Source organism: Mchenga conophoros, linkage group LG18 (genome assembly GCF_057382185.1).
Source record: "Mchenga conophoros isolate Kocher_MC1m ecotype Shallow Benthic linkage group LG18, M_conophoros_male_GT1.1, whole genome shotgun sequence".
In the NCBI taxonomy this organism is placed as follows: Eukaryota; Metazoa; Chordata; class Actinopteri; order Cichliformes; family Cichlidae; genus Mchenga; species Mchenga conophoros.
Genome location: NC_140543.1, coordinates 24,647 through 43,524, shown reverse-complemented (window position 1 = coordinate 43,524; position 18,878 = coordinate 24,647). Strand labels below are relative to the sequence as shown.

The 18,878-nt window shown below is 40.9% G+C and overlaps 1 protein-coding gene across 2 annotated transcripts; it reads right to left on the bottom strand.

Moving 5' to 3' along the window:
* Positions 1-560: 560 nt before the first annotated feature.
* LOC146552727 (uncharacterized) lies at positions 561-12,909 on the bottom strand. 2 transcript variants are annotated; one of them, XM_085253829.1, is made up of 3 exons: positions 12,123-12,909; positions 1,356-1,850; positions 561-1,271 (listed from the first exon to the last, which is right to left on the bottom strand). In XM_085253829.1, the coding sequence occupies exons 1-3, from the start codon at positions 12,292-12,294 to the stop codon at positions 844-846; spliced, it is 1,095 nt and encodes a 364-aa protein (XP_085109955.1). In that variant the 5' UTR covers positions 12,295-12,909; the 3' UTR covers positions 561-843. The 2 variants fall into 2 exon arrangements, with proteins under 2 accessions (XP_085109955.1, XP_085109954.1); XM_085253828.1 differs by having other exon boundaries at positions 561-1,850.
* Positions 12,910-18,878: the final 5,969 nt, after the last annotated feature.

Sequence of the window (18,878 nt, the reverse complement as noted above, 5' to 3'; positions counted from 1 at the left end):
AGCAAAACAGCATCATCTGTAAACTTTGGAAACTTGTTATTTTGGACTGGAAAACAAAATCTTTTTTTATTTACTTTAAAGCTGAATTTTTGGTTCAAATACTACTAGAATTTAATTCATATTACTTAATATTTGTATTTATTTCATTTTTATTTGGACAGTCTTATTGAGTAAAATAGGACTAAATATTTAAGTATTGATGTTAAAAATACATTATTTTCAAATTCATGTCTCCTGGGTCATTGTTTTAATTTTCTGTGGGACGAGACGAGAGGGTGATACTCACAGGTGGGCAGACCTGAGCAGGTGAGGTACTAAAGCCTAGAACAGGAAGTCTTCCCACAGGAAGCGGAGACAAGATTTATTGAAATAATCGTTGACTAATCAAAGACAAATTGAAATCTCTGGAGCATCAGAAAATCAAAAACACAACAAAGAGCCGGGGGACTGCTGAGCCTCTAGAATCCTCTATCAAACCTTTTTTGAGACCTGGTGCTGCCATCAATTTCAAAAAAAAGATTTATCATATTTTCCCTGACGAATGAAAAAGCTTCAACATGATAGGTATCATCAGATTTAGTTCACACATTGCGACATGTAATACAGTCAAACGATCATTGTCTGAATAGGTTTTCAAGCCAAAAGCAAAAACATTTGAACCAGCATGAATTTGTACATTTGTGTCAAACTTAGCTCCAAATATTTGACCTTTTCTAAAAACATGTTAAGACTACAGCTTCTCACCTGTGTGAGCTCTCAGCAGGAGGAAACAGCTGATGTTCAACATTTACGTGGCCAGTCAAATGAGGATTTCAACTTTCCCCACGCTTTGCAGGAATGCAGCTATTTACCTGAATGAATTTCTGTGTGTTTTTTAAGTGATGTTGAATTTGAAAACTTTTTACTGGAGGTGTTACCAACATGTGACCTCTCAACTGTGTGAGTTCTTATGTGGAAAGACAAACTTTTATTGTGATAAAAACCTTTCCCGCATGTTTTGCAAGAGTACGGCTTCTCACCTGAGTGAAGTCGTGCGTGTTGTTTAAGTGACGATGACCTGGGAAACCTTTTACCGCATGTTTGACAAGAGTACGGCTTCTCACCTGTGTGAAGTCGTGTGTGTTGTTTAAGTGACGATGACGTAGAAAACTGTTTACTACATGTTTGACAAGGATACGGCTTCTCACCTGTGTGGAGCCTTGCGTGTTCTTTAAGTGACGATGACGTAGAAAACTGTTTACTACATGTTTGACAAGGATACGGTTTCTCGCCTGTGTGAGATCTCATGTGGATATTTAAATGATCTGTTGAAAGAAAACTCTTCCCACATGTTTCACAAGAATACGGCTTCTCACCTGAGTGAATTCTCATGTGGACGGTCAAATGACAAGTTCGACGAAACTTTTTCCCACATGTTTTACAGGAATATGGCTTCTCACCTGTGTGGATCTGTGTATGCCTTCTAAGTTCTGATGGCCTAGAAAACATTTTACCACAAGTCTTACAGAGATTTTTGCATGAACGAGAGCTTTCTGCATTTTTACTTCTGTTTGGATTTCTCGTTGATCCTGGATCTGCACTCCTGCTTCTTCCCTGATCTTGGCTCTCAGCAAGAGGGGCGTTATTAGTGATGAGACGATCATTATCTGGTTCACTGTGCTCTCCTTCCTCAGCAGCAGTCACCATGAAGGTATCCGTCTCCTCCTTCAGTCCCAGCTGCTCTCCCTCCTGACTGCTGCACAGTTCCTCCTGCTCCTCTTTAATCTGTGGAGGTTCTGGTTCCTCCTGGTCACAGAGCTGCAGCTCAAGGAGAACCTCCTCCTCCTTACAGACAGGCTGCTGTGGGACGTCTGGAGGGGAAAAAAAAGACAACTAATGAGATTATGAGAGACAGAGACAGAGAGAGACAGAGACAGAGAGAGACAGACAGAGAGAGACAGACAGAGAGAGACAGAGACAGAGAGAGACAGACAGAGAGAGACAGAGACAGAGAGAGACAGAGACAGAGAGAGACAGAGAGAGACAGAGAGAGACAGAGAGAGAGAGAGTACATACAATACAAATATCACATTGGGGATGGTCAGGCTAGGTAGTGAGGAAAAAAACAAACAAACAAAAAAACAACAGTGAAATGTGTAACACAAAAGGATAATACAGGAATATCAGCACACCATAACACAATAAAACACAGACAAGCAACATGGGAGAGTATTCCAGTGTGTACAGCTGATCTGGGACCGCAGCAATCTTCGCCTGCGCCTCCAGCTGATCCGTCCACATTGGATGGGAGGCGTTGGATTCAGGGGAAGGAGGGTGATAGTGAGGGCGCATCAGTATCAGTGTACATGTTTCGTGCGTGTGCATGTGTATCCCGTGTTCAGCTGAGAGAAAGTGTCACCACGCCTGGTTAAGCAAAGGTCAACAGTCTCCAGTGGACGCAGGTGGCCTTGAAGGAGGGACAAAGAGTTCTGACAACAATCCTGTAATCATGGGAACAATTTGTTGTTCCAGTCAGCTTCGACCTTGGCGCCAGTGGGATAGCTGCATGAGTGAAGATGGTGAATGTTTGGGTTTAGTGCAAACAACTGCATCCAATTTTTACAGTTGGTCTAATGTCCGTCACTGGTCACCAATTATCTCAATTCCCGTTGTTCTTCTCCAAGATCTTATCAAAACACAGTCTGAGTACTCACAGCCCTGCCCATCGTCTATCATGTCAGCCAGCCTTATGGGATTTTGAACAGCAGTAGCGATAAAAAATGCGGCCTTTAAGGCTGCAGACCCTGAATTGGGATACAGCCATTGTGTCTGTTTTATACTGATGCACGAAAGCCCTGACACTGAGAGGGTGGATCTACCTGTATGTGACCAGGCTGCATCCTCAGTGCTCAAACATCTGAAGATGAAAACCTGTTTTATGTTTCCTACATCTAATCAAGCGCACGACACAAACACTCAGCAAGTACTGGTCTCTGTTTATGGATGGGATAAAGAAAGGCAACGGAGTTGATGCCTTGTAACTAAGCAACAACCTATATGATGCACTTAAGTGCAACGCTAAGTCACTCTGAGTCTGAACAAACCAAGCTACTGAGAACACAGGACACAATCAACAGAATGTCTGTGATGAAAATGACCATGAGCTGCCTGAAATGACACTGATGCGTTCATATTATTGGAGACCCACAGGAGGACTTCTATCGCTGTATCTGCATCTGCATCTTAATGCATTCATACATGAGGGTATTTTACATTACACTTTCTTTTAAAGCGATACTTTCACAGTTCTAACTTTATGCTGTTACTTGCATAAAGAAAACTCAAATCCAGGCTGATTTCAGCGCCTGCTGTTTGAATGGAGCACGGTGCAGTCCTGTCAGTGAAGTTGCCCCCCACCTGCTTCAAATCCAACAAAAGTGGTGTCAAACGTTTGTGCTGCTAAAATTGTCGTTTGTGCTGCCTCTGTTTTAAAGATATTAATGAAAATGCAAACGTCAAAAGGTCAGCCAGCCCCCCACATCACCCAAATCAAACAAAAGTTGATGTCACAGGTTGGTGCTACGTTTGTGCTGCAAATTTTTTGTTTGTGCCGCTTTCATTTTAAAGATATTAATAAAATTCCATCCATCCATCCATTCGCTTCCACTTATCCTTTTAAGGGTCGCAGGGGGCGCTGGAATCTATCCCAGCTGTCATAGGGCGAGAGGCGGGGTACATCCTGGACAGGTGGCCAGTCTGTCGCAGGGCCAACACACAGGGACAGACAACCAGTCGCACTCACATTCACACCTATGGGCAATTTGGATTAACCAATTAACCTATCACCACAAGCTGCATGTCTTTGGAGAGAACCCGGAGAGAACCCACGCAAACACGGGGAGAACATGCAAACTCCACACAGAAAGACCCTGGCCTGATCGTGGAATTGAACTCAGGACCTTCTTGCTGTGCAACAGTGCTAACCACCGTGCTGCCGTAATAATAACATCAAATAACATTTATGAAGAAATTTAAAGGGGCATGCCTGTAGGTGCGTATCAGTTTATAATTAGATAAGGTGTTTTGAGCCAATAAGCTGGTTGTGGATCACTGACTACCATGTTTCTTAACATTACCTTACTCCATCTAGTGTGCTACCAGCAGGGTATATGCTAAAATGCTAATGGTTGTTAAAACATTAACCTAGAGCTGGGCGATATGAGATTTTTTCATATCACGATATGTTTTTTTCATTTTAGGCGATAACGATATCTATCACGATATAAGCCAAATAACTATATTTGTAAGATTTAAATGTGCCGTTGCTCACAAGTAAAATGTGAAATAATCAGCAGCTTGTTTTGATTTAAATATTTATTTCCCATAATAAGTTCAACAGGGTAGATGTACTTATCGAACATGAGACTTTTTCAGATAAATAAAGGCAAATATTGCAAACTACACAAAAGGCAGCCGCTAAAGCGTTTAAGTTTCAAAATAGAACAAACGAAACAGACTAAATTGTCAATTCCACTTAGAAACAAAATATTAATTCTAAAAATAAATCTTAGTTTGTTTTACAGAAGAACAGACAAAACTGACTAACTTTTGTCAATATCAAGTAAACTGAGAACTAAAAGGAAATTCTCAATCTCTCCTTGTTGTATAGCTGAGCTTTTCAAACAGTTTTAACAGTTACTTTAGTCTGACAAAAGCCGAATGACGAATTAGCGCTTCCAGTCAGAGACTGAGGCTACGTCCACACGTACACGGGTATTTTTGAAAACGGAGATTTTCCGTTTTCGTTTTAAAAAATAATCCCGTCCACACATAAAGGCAGAAATGAAGGAAAACGCTGCTATGAACATGCCAAAGCAGCAGGTGGCGCTAGATTCCTAACCGTGCAGAAATGTTGGCCAATCAGAAGTCTAGAAGCCTCGGTGGGAAAAAGTAAACAAAGCTGGGGCATAGAAGCAGAACCGAGTCGTATGTGTGGAGGGACAGTAACTGTGTGTATATGTAAGCATTTAAACACTGCAGAGAGTAGAATTAACAGTATTGTAGAAATTCATTTCACCGAAACAATAACGTGGCGCACAGTGTGACGCATGCACCAGTTTATTGTATTTCCAGACTTGATTTCGGCACAATTTACAGTGCACGCTACTCTGTTTTTTGTCAGACTTGAAATAGCCGAAATACCTTCACACTACGGAACTTCTATGGCTCTTCCGTTCGACAATCTCTCCGGCATTGGAACCATCATCTGTTTTCTCTTCGGTCACGCTCGGTTGATTTTTCTAGTCGGCACACTCATTTCCTCCATTACCCGCTGGCTCCTTCCCGCTGGCTGCTTCCCAAACAAACACACGTGCGGCTTGGCACTTGTGCTGTACGTAACAAGTCACGCGACGTGACGCTGCGGCTGTGATTGGTTCGGCTCTGCGCTGCTTAATTTGGATTGGCTGACCTTTTTTTTTTTTTTTTTTTTTTTTTAAGAGGACAAGAGCGGCGAGGTCTATCGCGATAGCTTAATCTCTCTATCGAGTAAAAGTTATATCGCGATACATATCGTTATCGTTCTATCGCCCAGCTCTACGTTAACCTAATAATATGTGAACTGTAGCTTTTAATTCAAATGCTAATATTAACAAAAGTGCTGTCATTTGTATGTGGGCTGTCATGAGCAAGTTGTATAAAATTAACATACACAGGAGTGCACTTCAGTGATTCAGCAAATGTGAGCTCAAAGGCTCCAAACAGCCTGCAGAACTGTGAATCTCAGGTAACTGTCAATGTTACCTGAAAGGGCCAAACTATATATTTTTGCAAGAGTCAAACTTCTGTAGCCATGGTCATAAAGGGCTATTAAATGAGTGGGCTATTAAACACGTGTGGCATTGACACAGATTTATCTCAGAGCCTGGATTTATCTACAAGTATTTTGATGATGAGCTATGAACATTGACTAAATTCATTTTTATGCCGATCAAATGAATTTTGAACTAGATCTTGTTAAGGATAAACTGGTACAACTCTGCCAAAAAAGCAAACATAGCGACCTGTGTTCGGTTTGTGATCACCAGGGGGCGCTATCACACACATTCTACTTCTGAGAAAAAAAAAACAAGAGTTGAAGAAAACATGTGCTAGCTCTCTCATTTGCATTTTTAAGATAGCTTCCATGAGCAACAGCAATCATCAACACTTCAATTCACTACGTCAAAACAGTGTATCAAAGTAATTTTATGTCCACTTAAAGATGTAGAACTAAAGTTATAACCAAATTATGGCAGTAATATATCACATTTGTCATTTTTGCTTGACAGATGCCAAAGAAATCAGTGGTGGACAAAACTGCAGTATTTGAAGTCCTTCATGCTTCTAAAGAAGCAGTCATAAAAAAATGGAAAAGTTTCAACTCCAAGTGACATATAGAAAAATCTATGCAAACAACTTGGCGAAAAGATGACACCAAAAGCTCTTTACACTTTTGTTAAATTAAACAGACAATGTATGGGCTGCTCTGGATTACAGTGACGAATAGAGACTGACACAGACAGCAGTGACAATGATAATGATTTTGAACAAAGCAGCTCTCCTTTTCAAAACAAAGACTGCAAGACTGTGGAGCTCCCATTTGAACAGTGGATACATATGATTCCACATAAAGTCACATACAAAAAGAATACTTTCAAGAAAAGGGAATACACAATTTTGAAGCCAGGCACATGGACTCATGTTGTAAACCAGGGAATCTGGAAAGAGGTTAAAAGTACATGCACCATTACTTTTAAACGAGCCAAGGTGTACCCCAGACCTGTATCTTGTTTTATTAAAATCAGAGGCTTTTGTAAAGAGTGTAGTGGCCAGCTGTACATTACATGTGAAAAGGAACCTGAAAATCACTGCCCAATGGTGCTGAAGTGTGTAATGGCAAACACGGATGAATCCATGCACACTGGCTTTTCTAAGAGAGCCATGCCCGGAAGTCTGAGGGCACAAGTAACAAAAGAACTTGGTGAAGGCAGACTGCAGCCCCATGTGTGGAGAGCATCAGAGGCAGCAAAGCTGATGGACTTTGGTGATCCAGAGCAAAGCCATCTACCAAATTTGACAACTCTGCGCAAAGACAAACACGAACAAAATCAACTAGAAGTTGCTCATAAAAACCCAATACTGTCTCTCCACTCATTAAAATACAGTTCCCCTCCCAGTGGAAGCATTTGGGACATTGGATTAGACAAGTTCTTCTGTCACTACTGGAGTCAAACTCAAATGCTGTACAAGACTGCAAAGCACCCATAGTCGCCTTTGATGCGACTGGCTCAGCTGTAAAAAAGCTTCTCAGGCCTAATGGTTTGTCTGGAAACATCTTCCTGTATCAAGGTGTGTTAACAGGAAGGGACAACTCTCACGTCCCAGTGGTGCAAATGTTGTCAGAGAGACATGATGTCCAGGCAATCACAAGATGGTTATCGGAATGGATTCGTGCTGGAGCACCAATCCCAAAGGAGGCCATCTGTGATTTCTCCTTAGCTTTACTTGGTGCTTTAGTTAAGGCTTTAACACATCATTCAGATTTGAAGCTACATTAATGAATGCTTTGGCGTCTTGCTTCGGAAAAAAATCCCCCTTATGTCAGAAGTGTCCAAATCAAATCTGAAAAGAAAGATTGCAGATGAGACTATGTCTGTTTCTGATGACAAGGAAGAAGAAGACATTAGATAACTTCAGCTAATGTTGAAGCAGAGTTCAAGAACATTAAACATGGTCTGTTCAAGCATGAAAATCTCCCTATAAGGATAGATAAATTCACTGCACGACATCTTGGTTTCATTGAAGGAAACATGCAGATCTGTTCTGCAACACAAATACGAAAAGAAGCAGAGGTTGCCAGACAGGATGGTACAGTGAAGCGTCAGGATCCACACAAAGCCTTTGTGGAGCAGGAAGTGGATGATAACCCCTCTCAGGAGCCCAAAATTGACACAGACATGGACATTGAAGAAACAGCAGCTTTGGAAAACTGGAGAGGCCTTGCAGTTCCTAGCCTTCCTGATCAGCAAACTGATCAGGAGGGCTAGCTCTGTGGTCGGCATGAAGCTGGACACTCTGGTGACAGTGGCAGAGAAAAGGACACTAAAGAAACTGCTGGACATTATGAACAATGCTGGGCATCCTCTGCACACGGCCATAACCAACCAGAAGAGTCTGTTCAGTGACAGGTTGCTTCTCCCCAAGACAAGAACTAACAGACTTAAAAACTCCTTTGTCCCACACGCCATCAGACTGTTTAACTCCTCTCTGGAGGGGAGAGGGAGGGGAGTCTGAGACTCTCCTCAGCTCTTACTGGGACAGTGGCGCGGCTGCCCCTCTGTTGGTCTTCCTTGGTCTCTTGTGTTCTGGGGGCCTCTGGATGTCTGGAGTTTTGATCTCCTCCATACCTGCTTCATACCCTGGGGACGGGGCTGTGGCCCCCCCACACTCCCTAGCAGATCGTTACATGGAGAAACCTTTGGAATGCAAGCATGCTGATCCACACAGGTATGCACACAGGTGTACACACGGGTATTCACTAGGGGTGCAACGATACACAAAATTCACGGTTCGGTTCGGTTCGATACTTTGGTGTCACGGTTCGATATTTTTTCGATACAAAAAAATGTTCATGCCTTTTTAATTTGTCATTTATTAAAATTATAAATATATATTTTAACTCAAAAGTACAGTTTTTAAATTTAACCCTAACCCTTGTGCGCGTTTTTTATTTTGACAGCGAATGCGCACCTGCGGACCACTTATGTGCAGCCCTGGTTATATAGCTCGTCATATTGCAGCCACAGAAATTATTTTGTCCATGAAACCATAAAGCTGCACTTTCTTTTTGCCTTATAGTCTGATTTGTCATAACTTCTCCGTTTTGTGGTAAGCTTTTCTTTGGCTGTCACTTCTTCACCCTGACCTGTCTTATTTGGCTCAGCAGAACTAAAATATATATCCTGCTGCTTTTACACACGCACTCACATAAGCTCAGCGATTCTCTGCGCGATCAACCTCTCACATGTTTAAGCTGCGGGAGATTTCACTTGTCATGTTTGCATAGTAAGCTAACGATTAATAAGACGATGTCAGAGGAATTGGTGCGCAAATTATCATCACTCACAGATCAGTGCTGTCGCTCTCTATACACAGTTCGCACGATTGCAAAGTGAAAGCAAAAAAACAAGCGCAAATTCAAACGCGACTTCAATATGTCACATATTGACAGTGGCTCACCGATGCCAATGACATAATTACCCAGCTACATTTCTGAAAGAATGCAAAAGCATTGACATATATTTTTCCTACAATAGCCCGACGGGCAGGGCAGAGATAGATTTTGGTAGCTCGACTGAAAAAAATCGCTAGCTCCGGGACGTCGGGCTAGCGATATTGCGAGCCCTGTATCTGATTGAGGAATCACTCATCTTTGGAAAAGAGAGTTTATTACAGAGAAATGTCTCTTTCCAAAATAAAAGCTATACTATCCGCTTCTTCTGGGCTATATTCTCAGCAGCATAAGGAGAATCATGTGCTAACAGCTGTCTAAATGACTCGGCTAAAGTTAGTAGCATGCTTGTTGTTTTTGTCTTTGCACTAGGATGATGTCGGCGTAAATGTGCAGTCATATTCGTTGTGTTCCCACTAGTGCTTTCAGGTTAATCTCGTTGAAATGACCTTAACGCCACAACACGGCAAATCTCCGTTAACGAGCTACCGCCGATCGCTCCGTGCATGGGGCTAGACGGCCAACACGTTAACGAGCTAACTGCGCTAACACACTAGTTCACACCAATGTAATTGAGCATTGCGTGGCACATCCAACATACTGTTTTACTTTAGTCCATGACTCGCTTACCTTCAGGGTCATACGTCACATGAAAACCAAAATAATTCCAAACGCCAGATCTGAATGAGGGTCAATTTGCCTGTTGCAAGTAGAGCTTAACTTCTGTCTTGCTAGCTTGCCCTGCGCTCTTCCTTCTGACGATGCTGTCTGTGTTGAGCGCTCAGTGGATCTGCGCTCGACAGTGCAGCCTAGGCGGAGTAGTCGAACACAGATTCACTGAGCGCTCCACACAGACAGCATCGTCAGAAGGAAAATTGATAAAATAAATTACAAATGTTGTATTGTTCGATACATATGCGTACCGAACCGAAAGCACTGTATCGAACGGTTCAATATCGATACGAATATCGTTGCACCCCTAGTATTCACAGACGTGGACTACAGCTTTCTTGGCTGCTGCCTAAAGCACACTGTGCGCTGTCTATCTTGCGTGCTGCACAATATCGTTTATTATTTAGTATCTACTGATATCTACTGCTAGCTAGTTTATTGTGATGGTGCTGTTTTTTTTATTATGTTGCTCTTTGTTGTTTGCTTTCTCTTCTGTTTTTTTTCTCCATACAGGTGACCCAGGTGTTTTGTTTTTTTCTTTCTTCCCCCCCTTCTCACCGTCTCTTCTCCCCTTTGGTTTTCTTTCTCTCCCTCTCTTTCTTTCATTCTTTCTCCCTGTCCTATTCCCCAGTCATGTCTGTCCCGTTTGTAGCAACTGAAAATAAAATAAATTCATAATTATAATAAAGGTCAATCAAATGGACCAATATGGCAAGGCCATGATGATCCACTTGGTAAAATAAATCCACTTGGCACCTTTCTTGGCCTTAAGACAACAATTCTGATGCTAAAGATCCAAACGGGACACAAACCCCCCCCCCAAAAAAAACAAACATGTTGAATAGTTCAGAGGAGAACAAAGTATTCCAGCTTGTGAAATCCCTTGCTTCAAAGGGTGTCACTCAACATGCCTATTCATTGAGGGCAGAGGTGCTGAGCTCAATATTCTGCCCTGTTCAGTTGAAGACTGCTGTTCATCGTGTTGATGCACAGTGCCATGTGTCCACAGTAATTCAAAAAACAATGACGGAAAATCCAAGTGTTCACTTCACAAGACAGTGTTCCTCCCAGTACTGCAAACTTTACACACCAAACACAAGGCAAATCCCTTTTGTTTCCATTGATCTGTCAGCTTCTGGCATAGCTCACCTTCAGTCTGCTGTTGAACAAGGGCTCAACCTTCCAGCATCGCCATGCCTAAGACCAATCGAAAGTCCTGATGCATCTCCAACAGCATTTAAAACAGATTCATCAGGAAAGCAACTTTGCACAGGGACTGTTTGTCACAGTTTCACCCTGAGAGAGCTTGTATGGATTGACACAGACCTTGGAAAAGGCTCTACAGAAACTCTGGAGCACAGTTTTCACAGTCCAAAAAGGTTTTTGCTTACTGAATTCCCATCCACTCTGCTACTTCAAGGAGAGAAATTCACACTGAAAGCAGTCATTACATTTCAGGAGGGCCCAACACCAGAAACACTCGGGCATTATATGACATTCTGTAACAGGACCCCGTACATCTGGGAGATGTATGATGACCTAAGGAAGGATGTAACCATAGCATCTGAAAACACCAGCGCATGTCCGCACGCTGTGCTCTACACAAAGGAATGATGGCAAGATTTCATGAAAGAAAGTCCTTTTCTAGTTTGTGAGTTAGATGATGGAAATAGCTGTTATTTTTCAGTTATTGTATTAGACTTGTGAGGCTCAGACAGTTCCATGTATTTACCTTTTCTAACAGGAAACATAAACCACGTTGTTCTCGTAGTTTTGTATTTTGTTACCAGCAAATAAAGTTGTTTCTCCAACAGAATGCATTAATTATTTTAAATGCTATATTTAACCTAGTTTTTAAATAAGTTATAGCAGTTTGATTACTAGGTTTAAGAGTGTGATCATGAGAAAAAAATATCCAATGCTGGTTAATATCTCTCAATGTTTTTTACAGTAAAGAAAGTGGCTGGTTGAACTTTAGAAACTTATAATAATATCTTTAAAACGACAGCGGCACAAACGAAAATGTTTGCAGCACAAACGTTAGATACCACTTTTGCTGGATTTGAAGAAGGTGGGGGGCAACTTCACTCGTGCAGTCCTGTCCTCTGTTTGCTCTTTGTTAGCTCACATCAAAAAGTCCTCACAATCAGAAACGTCCCGCAGAGCTGTGATCAGGATCCTCCCTCAGAGGGACACTCACCTGTCCTGTGCAGCTTGATTTGGGGTTTCCAGGTGATATCCAGCAGTCTGCGCTGACGGTCGATCTCTTCCTCGTACTGGACGATCGTTTTTTCAAACTCCAAGAATATTTGTTCAGCAGCAGCAGTTAGTCGCTCGTTGATGAACTCTCTCAGATACTGAACTGAAGGCATCGTTGCTGCCGCAGCTCACACACTCAGCTCACACAACAACAACAGTCTCTGGAAAGCTAACGCAATTTGCGCCTTTCCTTTGTTTACTTCCGCCTGGTGTCACGTGATTAACGCACCTCCCCCTCTCTCTTATTAATGAATGTAAAGTATTACAGAGAGCTCGGTGAGTCTGTGCAAAGCCGCTAACACCACAGTGATGTGCTGACTCTTTCGGTCCCACACTCCCGGCTCTGTTCACACACGCGCCTTTCCTTTCTTTATTTCCGCTTGGTGTCACACGGTTGTTGCTCCGGCAGAGAGCATTTACCTTTAACTGTTCCGCTGTCGAAGATTTCTCTGTTTCAAATCAGTTTCCAGCTGAAATCAATTTTTTTCTACATCCACGGAAAACAAGAAAATCGCAGATATTCTCATTTGAATTTTAAGCTTTCTGGTTTGAAATGATCTGAATACGTTTCTTATATTGAACTTTAACATGATCCCTATAAAAAGAGTTACTGTTTGATCTGGTGAGCTCAGAACAAACAAACAAAAATGTGCTTTCTGATCAAAATATATAAAGTTTGATTAAAAACTTACAAAGTAATGCCAGAATAAGTTATTAATTATTATTATTGTTTGACTGGCCACAAATAAATTTTTATTATATTCAGTTGTTAAACATTTGGCATATTGTTTATTAGTGTGAATGCTTGAAAAGCATTCACAGTATTGTTATTCGAATCTTTATTATTATTCTATTTTATTATTATCTATTCCGTACGTTTTTTGAAAGCCTACTCCTTCAAAACCGTTCAACTTAGAAAAACCATTCAAACATCGTTAGATTCCTATTATTTTGGACAACATTGCTTCTATTTTTCTCATTTTTAACATTTATATTTTTAATTTTATTCAACTTTATTCAACAAAAATTTCCCATGTATTTCAATGGGGATACCCTTCAAATTCTCATTCAACTTACTCATTTTTAAACTCTTACTACTTCAACATACGTTCACATAGAGCCACCATTCAAACTTTAAAACGAAGACAAGACATTCAACTATTCAACTTGTATTTATCTTTTCAATATCTATTATACTTTTTCTTCAGTTCCAGTTTAAGTTTCATGATGTTTTTTCACCCGTTTCAGAGTTTATAATGGGTGTGTATGGGACGGAATGTTGGGGCTAGAGTGAGGCAGCTCAACTGCTAGAGTGAGAGGAGCAAAAAAATTAATCTTAAAATCTTTTTTAAAACTGCTGCTGTGTCCGCAGCGTTTGCTCTACAGGTATGATTTTACCCTCAAAACGTAGCCATGGCTGTCCTCTTTCATCCAATGTGTTTACTATTGTACTAGGTGTTATGGTTCTTTCATAAATGTCACCAATGCACAGCCTCCTCCCTCCAACTCTTCCATAGACTCTAATGTTAAAATGGCTCAGAAGGTTCGTTTGAAAATCAGAAGAGCATGGTGTCTTTCCACTGTCACCACGTCCATATAATAAACTCCACAGGCATGAAAACTGAGAATTCAGTAGACTAGAAGCTGCTGTCGCTCACGGTGAAAGAATTTTGTCAATACGACTTTTACTTTTCATTTGGGAACGATTTGTTTCGGCCTGACTTTTCTGTTCATTTTAAGCAGCAAAAGTGAGGCGCATGTCTGTGTACGTGTGTATGGAGCCATTGGGTGCGGTCACTATAGCAACCAGGCTCACACCTGCCTGCTTAACGAGCTCTGCCTGCCACTGTACCAAGATTCATCTTAAACACTTCTCTTTCAACTGCTGCTGTGTCCACAGTGTTACAGCCATCATTTTACCCTCAAATTGTCGCCATTATTGTTCTCTTTCCAACACCGTATCTTTCAAAGCTCAGGCATTTAAACTTTTTAAACTGTGTGGATCAAAGTGGAGGGATCACATTTGAGTCATTCAGTGATTCAAAGAATATGACCTTTTAATATTCATTCAGATGTTTTCTGACTCTAAATGTTCTTTTCTCATTTCTTAGGGTTTTCTAATTTACATTTAAAACATTTTCAGTTTTTTTCCAACTCCTTCTTCTGTGTAACCTTCAGCTTTTAGCAGTTCAGCACCTTTGTTTTCAGGTTAAATTCGTTTTTTTTTTTTGTTTTTTTTTAATCTCATTCAATATTTTTAACTCAAAATTCAGCAATTAATTCATTTCAGTGCATACATTCAGATTCAAGCATTCACACTGCAGTTTCTTCAGAAAATGCACTTTCTAGTTAAATTAGAACCTCTGGTGCTGGTTCTAATTTCAGCTAGGCCTTCAAGCTAGCTGTAGTTAAACCTTTACTCAAAAAGCATCTCTAGACCCAGCAGTCTTAGCTAATTATAGGCCAATCTCCAACCTTCCTTTCATATCAAACATCCTTGAAAGAGTAGTTGTCAAACAGCTAACAGATCATCTGCAGAGGCTTATTTAAAGAGTTTCAGTCAGGTTTCAGAGCTCATCACAGCACAGAAACAGCTTTAGTGAAGGTTACAAATGATCTTCTTATGGCCTCTGACAGTGGACTCATCTCTGTGCTTGTCCTGCTAGACCTCAGTGCAGCGTTCGATACTGTCGACCATAATATCCTATTAGAGCGATTAGAACATGCTGTAGGTATTACAGGTACTGCACTGCAGTGGTTTGTATCATATCTATCTAATAGACTCCAGTTTGTGCATGTAAATGGAGAGTCCTCTTCACACACTGAGGTTAATTATGGAGTTCCACAGGGTTCAGTGCTAGGACCAATTCTGTTTACATTATACATGCTTCCCTTAGGCAGCATCATTAGAAGACATAGCATACATTTACACTGCTATGCAGATGACACCCAGCTCTATCTGTCCATGAAGCCAGATAACACACACCAATTAGTTAAACTGCAGGAATGTCTTAAAGACATAAAGACCTGGATGGCTGCTAACTTTCTGCTTCTTAATTCAGATCAAACTGGGGTTATTGTACTCGGCCCTGAAAAGCTTAGAAATATGGTATCTAAGCAGATTCTTACTCTGGATGGCATTACCTTGGCCTCCAGTAACGCTGTGAGGAACCTTGGAGTCATTTTTGACCAGGACATGTCCTTCAAAGCACATATTAAACAAATATGTAAGACTGCGTTCTTCCATTTGTGCAACATCTCTAAAATTAGAAATATCCTGTCTCAGAGTGACGCTGAAAAACTAGTTCATGCATTTATTACTTCCAGGCTGGACGACTGTAATTCATTATTATCAGGAAGTCCTAAAAACTTCCTGAAAAGCCTTCAGCTAATCCAAAACGCTGCAGCAAGAGTCCTGACAAGGATTAGAAAGAGAGAGCAGATTTCTCCTGTATTGGCTTCCCTTCATTGGCTTCCTGTTAAATCCAGAATTCAAAATCCTGCTCCTCACATACAAGGTCTTAAATAATCAGGCCCCATCTTATCTTAATGACCTTGTAGCAGAGGTGGGACCAAGTCATTGTTTTGCAAGTCTCAAGTAAGTCTCAAGTCTTTATCCTCAAGTCTCAAGTCAAGTCTCAAGTAATGTCAGGCAAGTCAGAGTCGAGTCTCAAGTCACTGGTGTAAAAGTCCGAGTCAAGTCACAAGTCTGAAACTTTGAATTTCAAGTCCTTTCAAGTCTTTAAAAAAAACAAACGAAAAAATAATGTTGCAGTTATGCTAAATGTAAATATTAGACCATGTAATTTTAAAATCTGTGTTTTTCTCAACACATACAAAATAGTGAACTTAGAAAATATACACAAATTGTGAAATTGCACCTCTTTAAAATGCAGCTCAATTAAACTTAGCTCCAAGAATAATTTTCACCGACAGTTCTGAGATAAGCTGCATGTTATTCTTGGATGCGGTTGTAGGACCGGCTTTAAAATCGCATGACAAAAATATCATACACATTAAAAAAAACTGTATCACCAACGTAGCCTGGAAAACATTTGCTAGTTAGATGAAGTCAGCTATCTCATCTTAGCATATTTATATGCATATTTATAATCATACGGTTCTTGGAGTGAGTGCATACACTCATGAAGTTTAGTAACTTCAGGTCACTGCAACAAGCCCAGGTACAGTTTACCGATGGATGGGTGCAGGACCTTGAAATGCACCATGTAGAACGAAAGACCATCGTACGTATCATAAGTTTACCAGTCTCACAAATCGTCTTCATAAATACACATTCGTTAACCGTTTATTAATATAACCTTTGAGCTCAACGGTAATTAATTAGTAGTGGAAATAATTTCTGGTAGCATCACAGAAATGTAGCAGTGACAATAATATTGTATGCTGTAATCGTACTGGGCAATTAGTGATACAAAAAACCTGTTTTATCCTGTGAATAAAAGTATGTGTTTTTGTCAATGTACCATAATAACAGAAGCGAAACGCAATATTGTGTCAGGACAATTCACTATTTATGCACAATAAATAAAGGAGCATAGCGCGACAATTTCTGTTCAGCGCCAGACTTGCTTGTAACCTATATCACCAATTATGTTAAGAAAAATGACGTATTAACTACAACAGCAGACTGACCTTCGTGTAAATGCTTGGAGCAGACTAACCTGTGAGCTGGAGGGTTCTAGGACGTTATATTTGATCTTTGAATGGCTGCAATCCAGTCGCCTCTTTGTTACTTCGGAAACATGGCTCGAACAATTTCTCTTCAACGACGTAATCCGATAACAACCGATCTCTTTACCCGTCGGCTTCCCGTGGCTGTCATGCGACCGGCTATTGCAGTTAATAATACAACAGCTTCTTGACATTTTTGTGTTTCTTTTTATCGCTGTGTGACTGATTTTAATTGAAAGCCTGCGTGCGCTAGTACCACTTGCCACGAGTTCCCAGAATCCTTTGCGGTTCTACCCGTGAATGACGTCACATTTTCAATCTCTATATAATATGCATGTTAAATTTTATATTTGGGGTAAAATATCAAGTCTTTTCAAGTAAACCGGTTCAAGTCCAAGTCAAGTCACAAGTCTTAGAACATTTTTTCAAGTCAAGTCTAAAGTCATAAAATTAATGACTCGAGTCTGACTCGAGTCCAAGTCATGTGACTCGAGTCCACACCTCTGCCTTGTAGTACCATATCACCCTATTAGAGCACTTCGCTCTCGCTCTGCAGGCCTACTTGTTGTTCCTAGAGTATTTAAAAGTAGAATGGGAGGCAGAGCCTTCAGTTTTCAGGCCCCTCTTCTGTGGAACCAGCTTCCAGTTTGGATTCAGGAGACAGACACTATCTCTACTTTCAAGATTAGGCTTCAAACTTTCCTTTTTGCTAAAGCATATAGTTAGGGCTGGACCAGGTGACCCTGAATCCTCCCTTAGTTATGCTGCAATAGACATAGGCTGCCGGGGGATTCCCATGATGCATTGAGTTTTTCCTTTCCAGTCACCTTTCTCGCTCACTATGTATTAACAGACCTCTCTGCATTGAATCATATCTGTTATTAACCTCTGTCTCTCTTCCACAGCATGTCTTTATCCTGTCTTCCTTCTCTCACCCCAACCAATCACAGCAGATGGCCCCGCCCCTCCCTGAGCCTGGTTCTGCTGGAGGTTTCTTCCTGTTAAAAGGGAGTTTTTCCTTCCCACTGTCGCCAAAGTGCTTGCTCATAGGGGGTCATATGATTGTTGGGTTTTTTTCTCTGTATCTATGAAGCGCCTTGAGGCGACTTATGTTGTGATTTGGCGCTATATAAATAAAATTGAATTGAATTGAATTGAATTGAATTGGTCACCAGCAGCTCCCTCACAGGGAAATCTTCAAAACTCCTCCGTAGGCCCACCCAGAAGATGGATAAACTCAGCATTTCATGAACACTGTGATGGAGATGTTTGTGTAATGTTATAAATACTCGGATACTCCTCAGAGGCTCCGGACATAAAGATATTATATTCAGTCCTGTAGAAAGTTATATATTTACAAATATATTATCATCTCTGGTTACTGTGGTATGAATGACTCTGAATTACTTTATGGTAAACAACACGCTACTGTCAAAAAACAGTGAAAGAATTCCAGATCACAAGTTTGTAGTTAAACATACAAGTGACGACCTTTGACCTTCCTCAGGTTTTATTTAATTGTGTCTGAGAAAATCTCATGTACTCTTCATGCAGCTGAGTACATTCAGTGCACATTCTTATCTCTCGCCTCAGTCTTGAATCCTCCTCACCTGATTCATCACTGACCCCAACCAGCAAAGGCATAAGAGCTTGATCCACATAGCTGGAAAGAAAGCGAATTTGTTCCTGGTGGGTGTTGGACTCTGCGCTCTGCAGATATGAGGAAACAGTGACAGGAAACAGAGCTCAGCAAGAGGAGGAGCTACAGCAGTGAACATGAAAGGCTTCATTTAGGAGCTGAAGAGCTGCTGTGTTCTCTCTATTGTTCATTCAGTCCAAGAGAAAATCATGTTGCTGCTTTTCATTTGGATGATGATAGTCTCCTTTCAGACTGGTGAGTCATCAAAAGATGGAGTGAGATGTAAAAGGAGATGATGGACATGAAAATATCTGGATGTTGTTTGAATTGATTCACTTTTTATAAACTAAGTTTAAAGATGCA

Bases quoted from the DNA above. Each gene is read 5' to 3' on its own strand.
- LOC146552727 (XM_085253828.1), bottom strand. From the start codon at position 12,294: ATGCCTTCAGTTCAGTATCTGAGAGAGTTCATCAACGAGCGACTAACT. The intron at 1,851-12,122 runs GTGAGTGTCCCT...TTTCCCCTCCAG, and splicing joins AATCAAGCTGCACAGGACAG to ACGTCCCACAGCAGCCTGTC.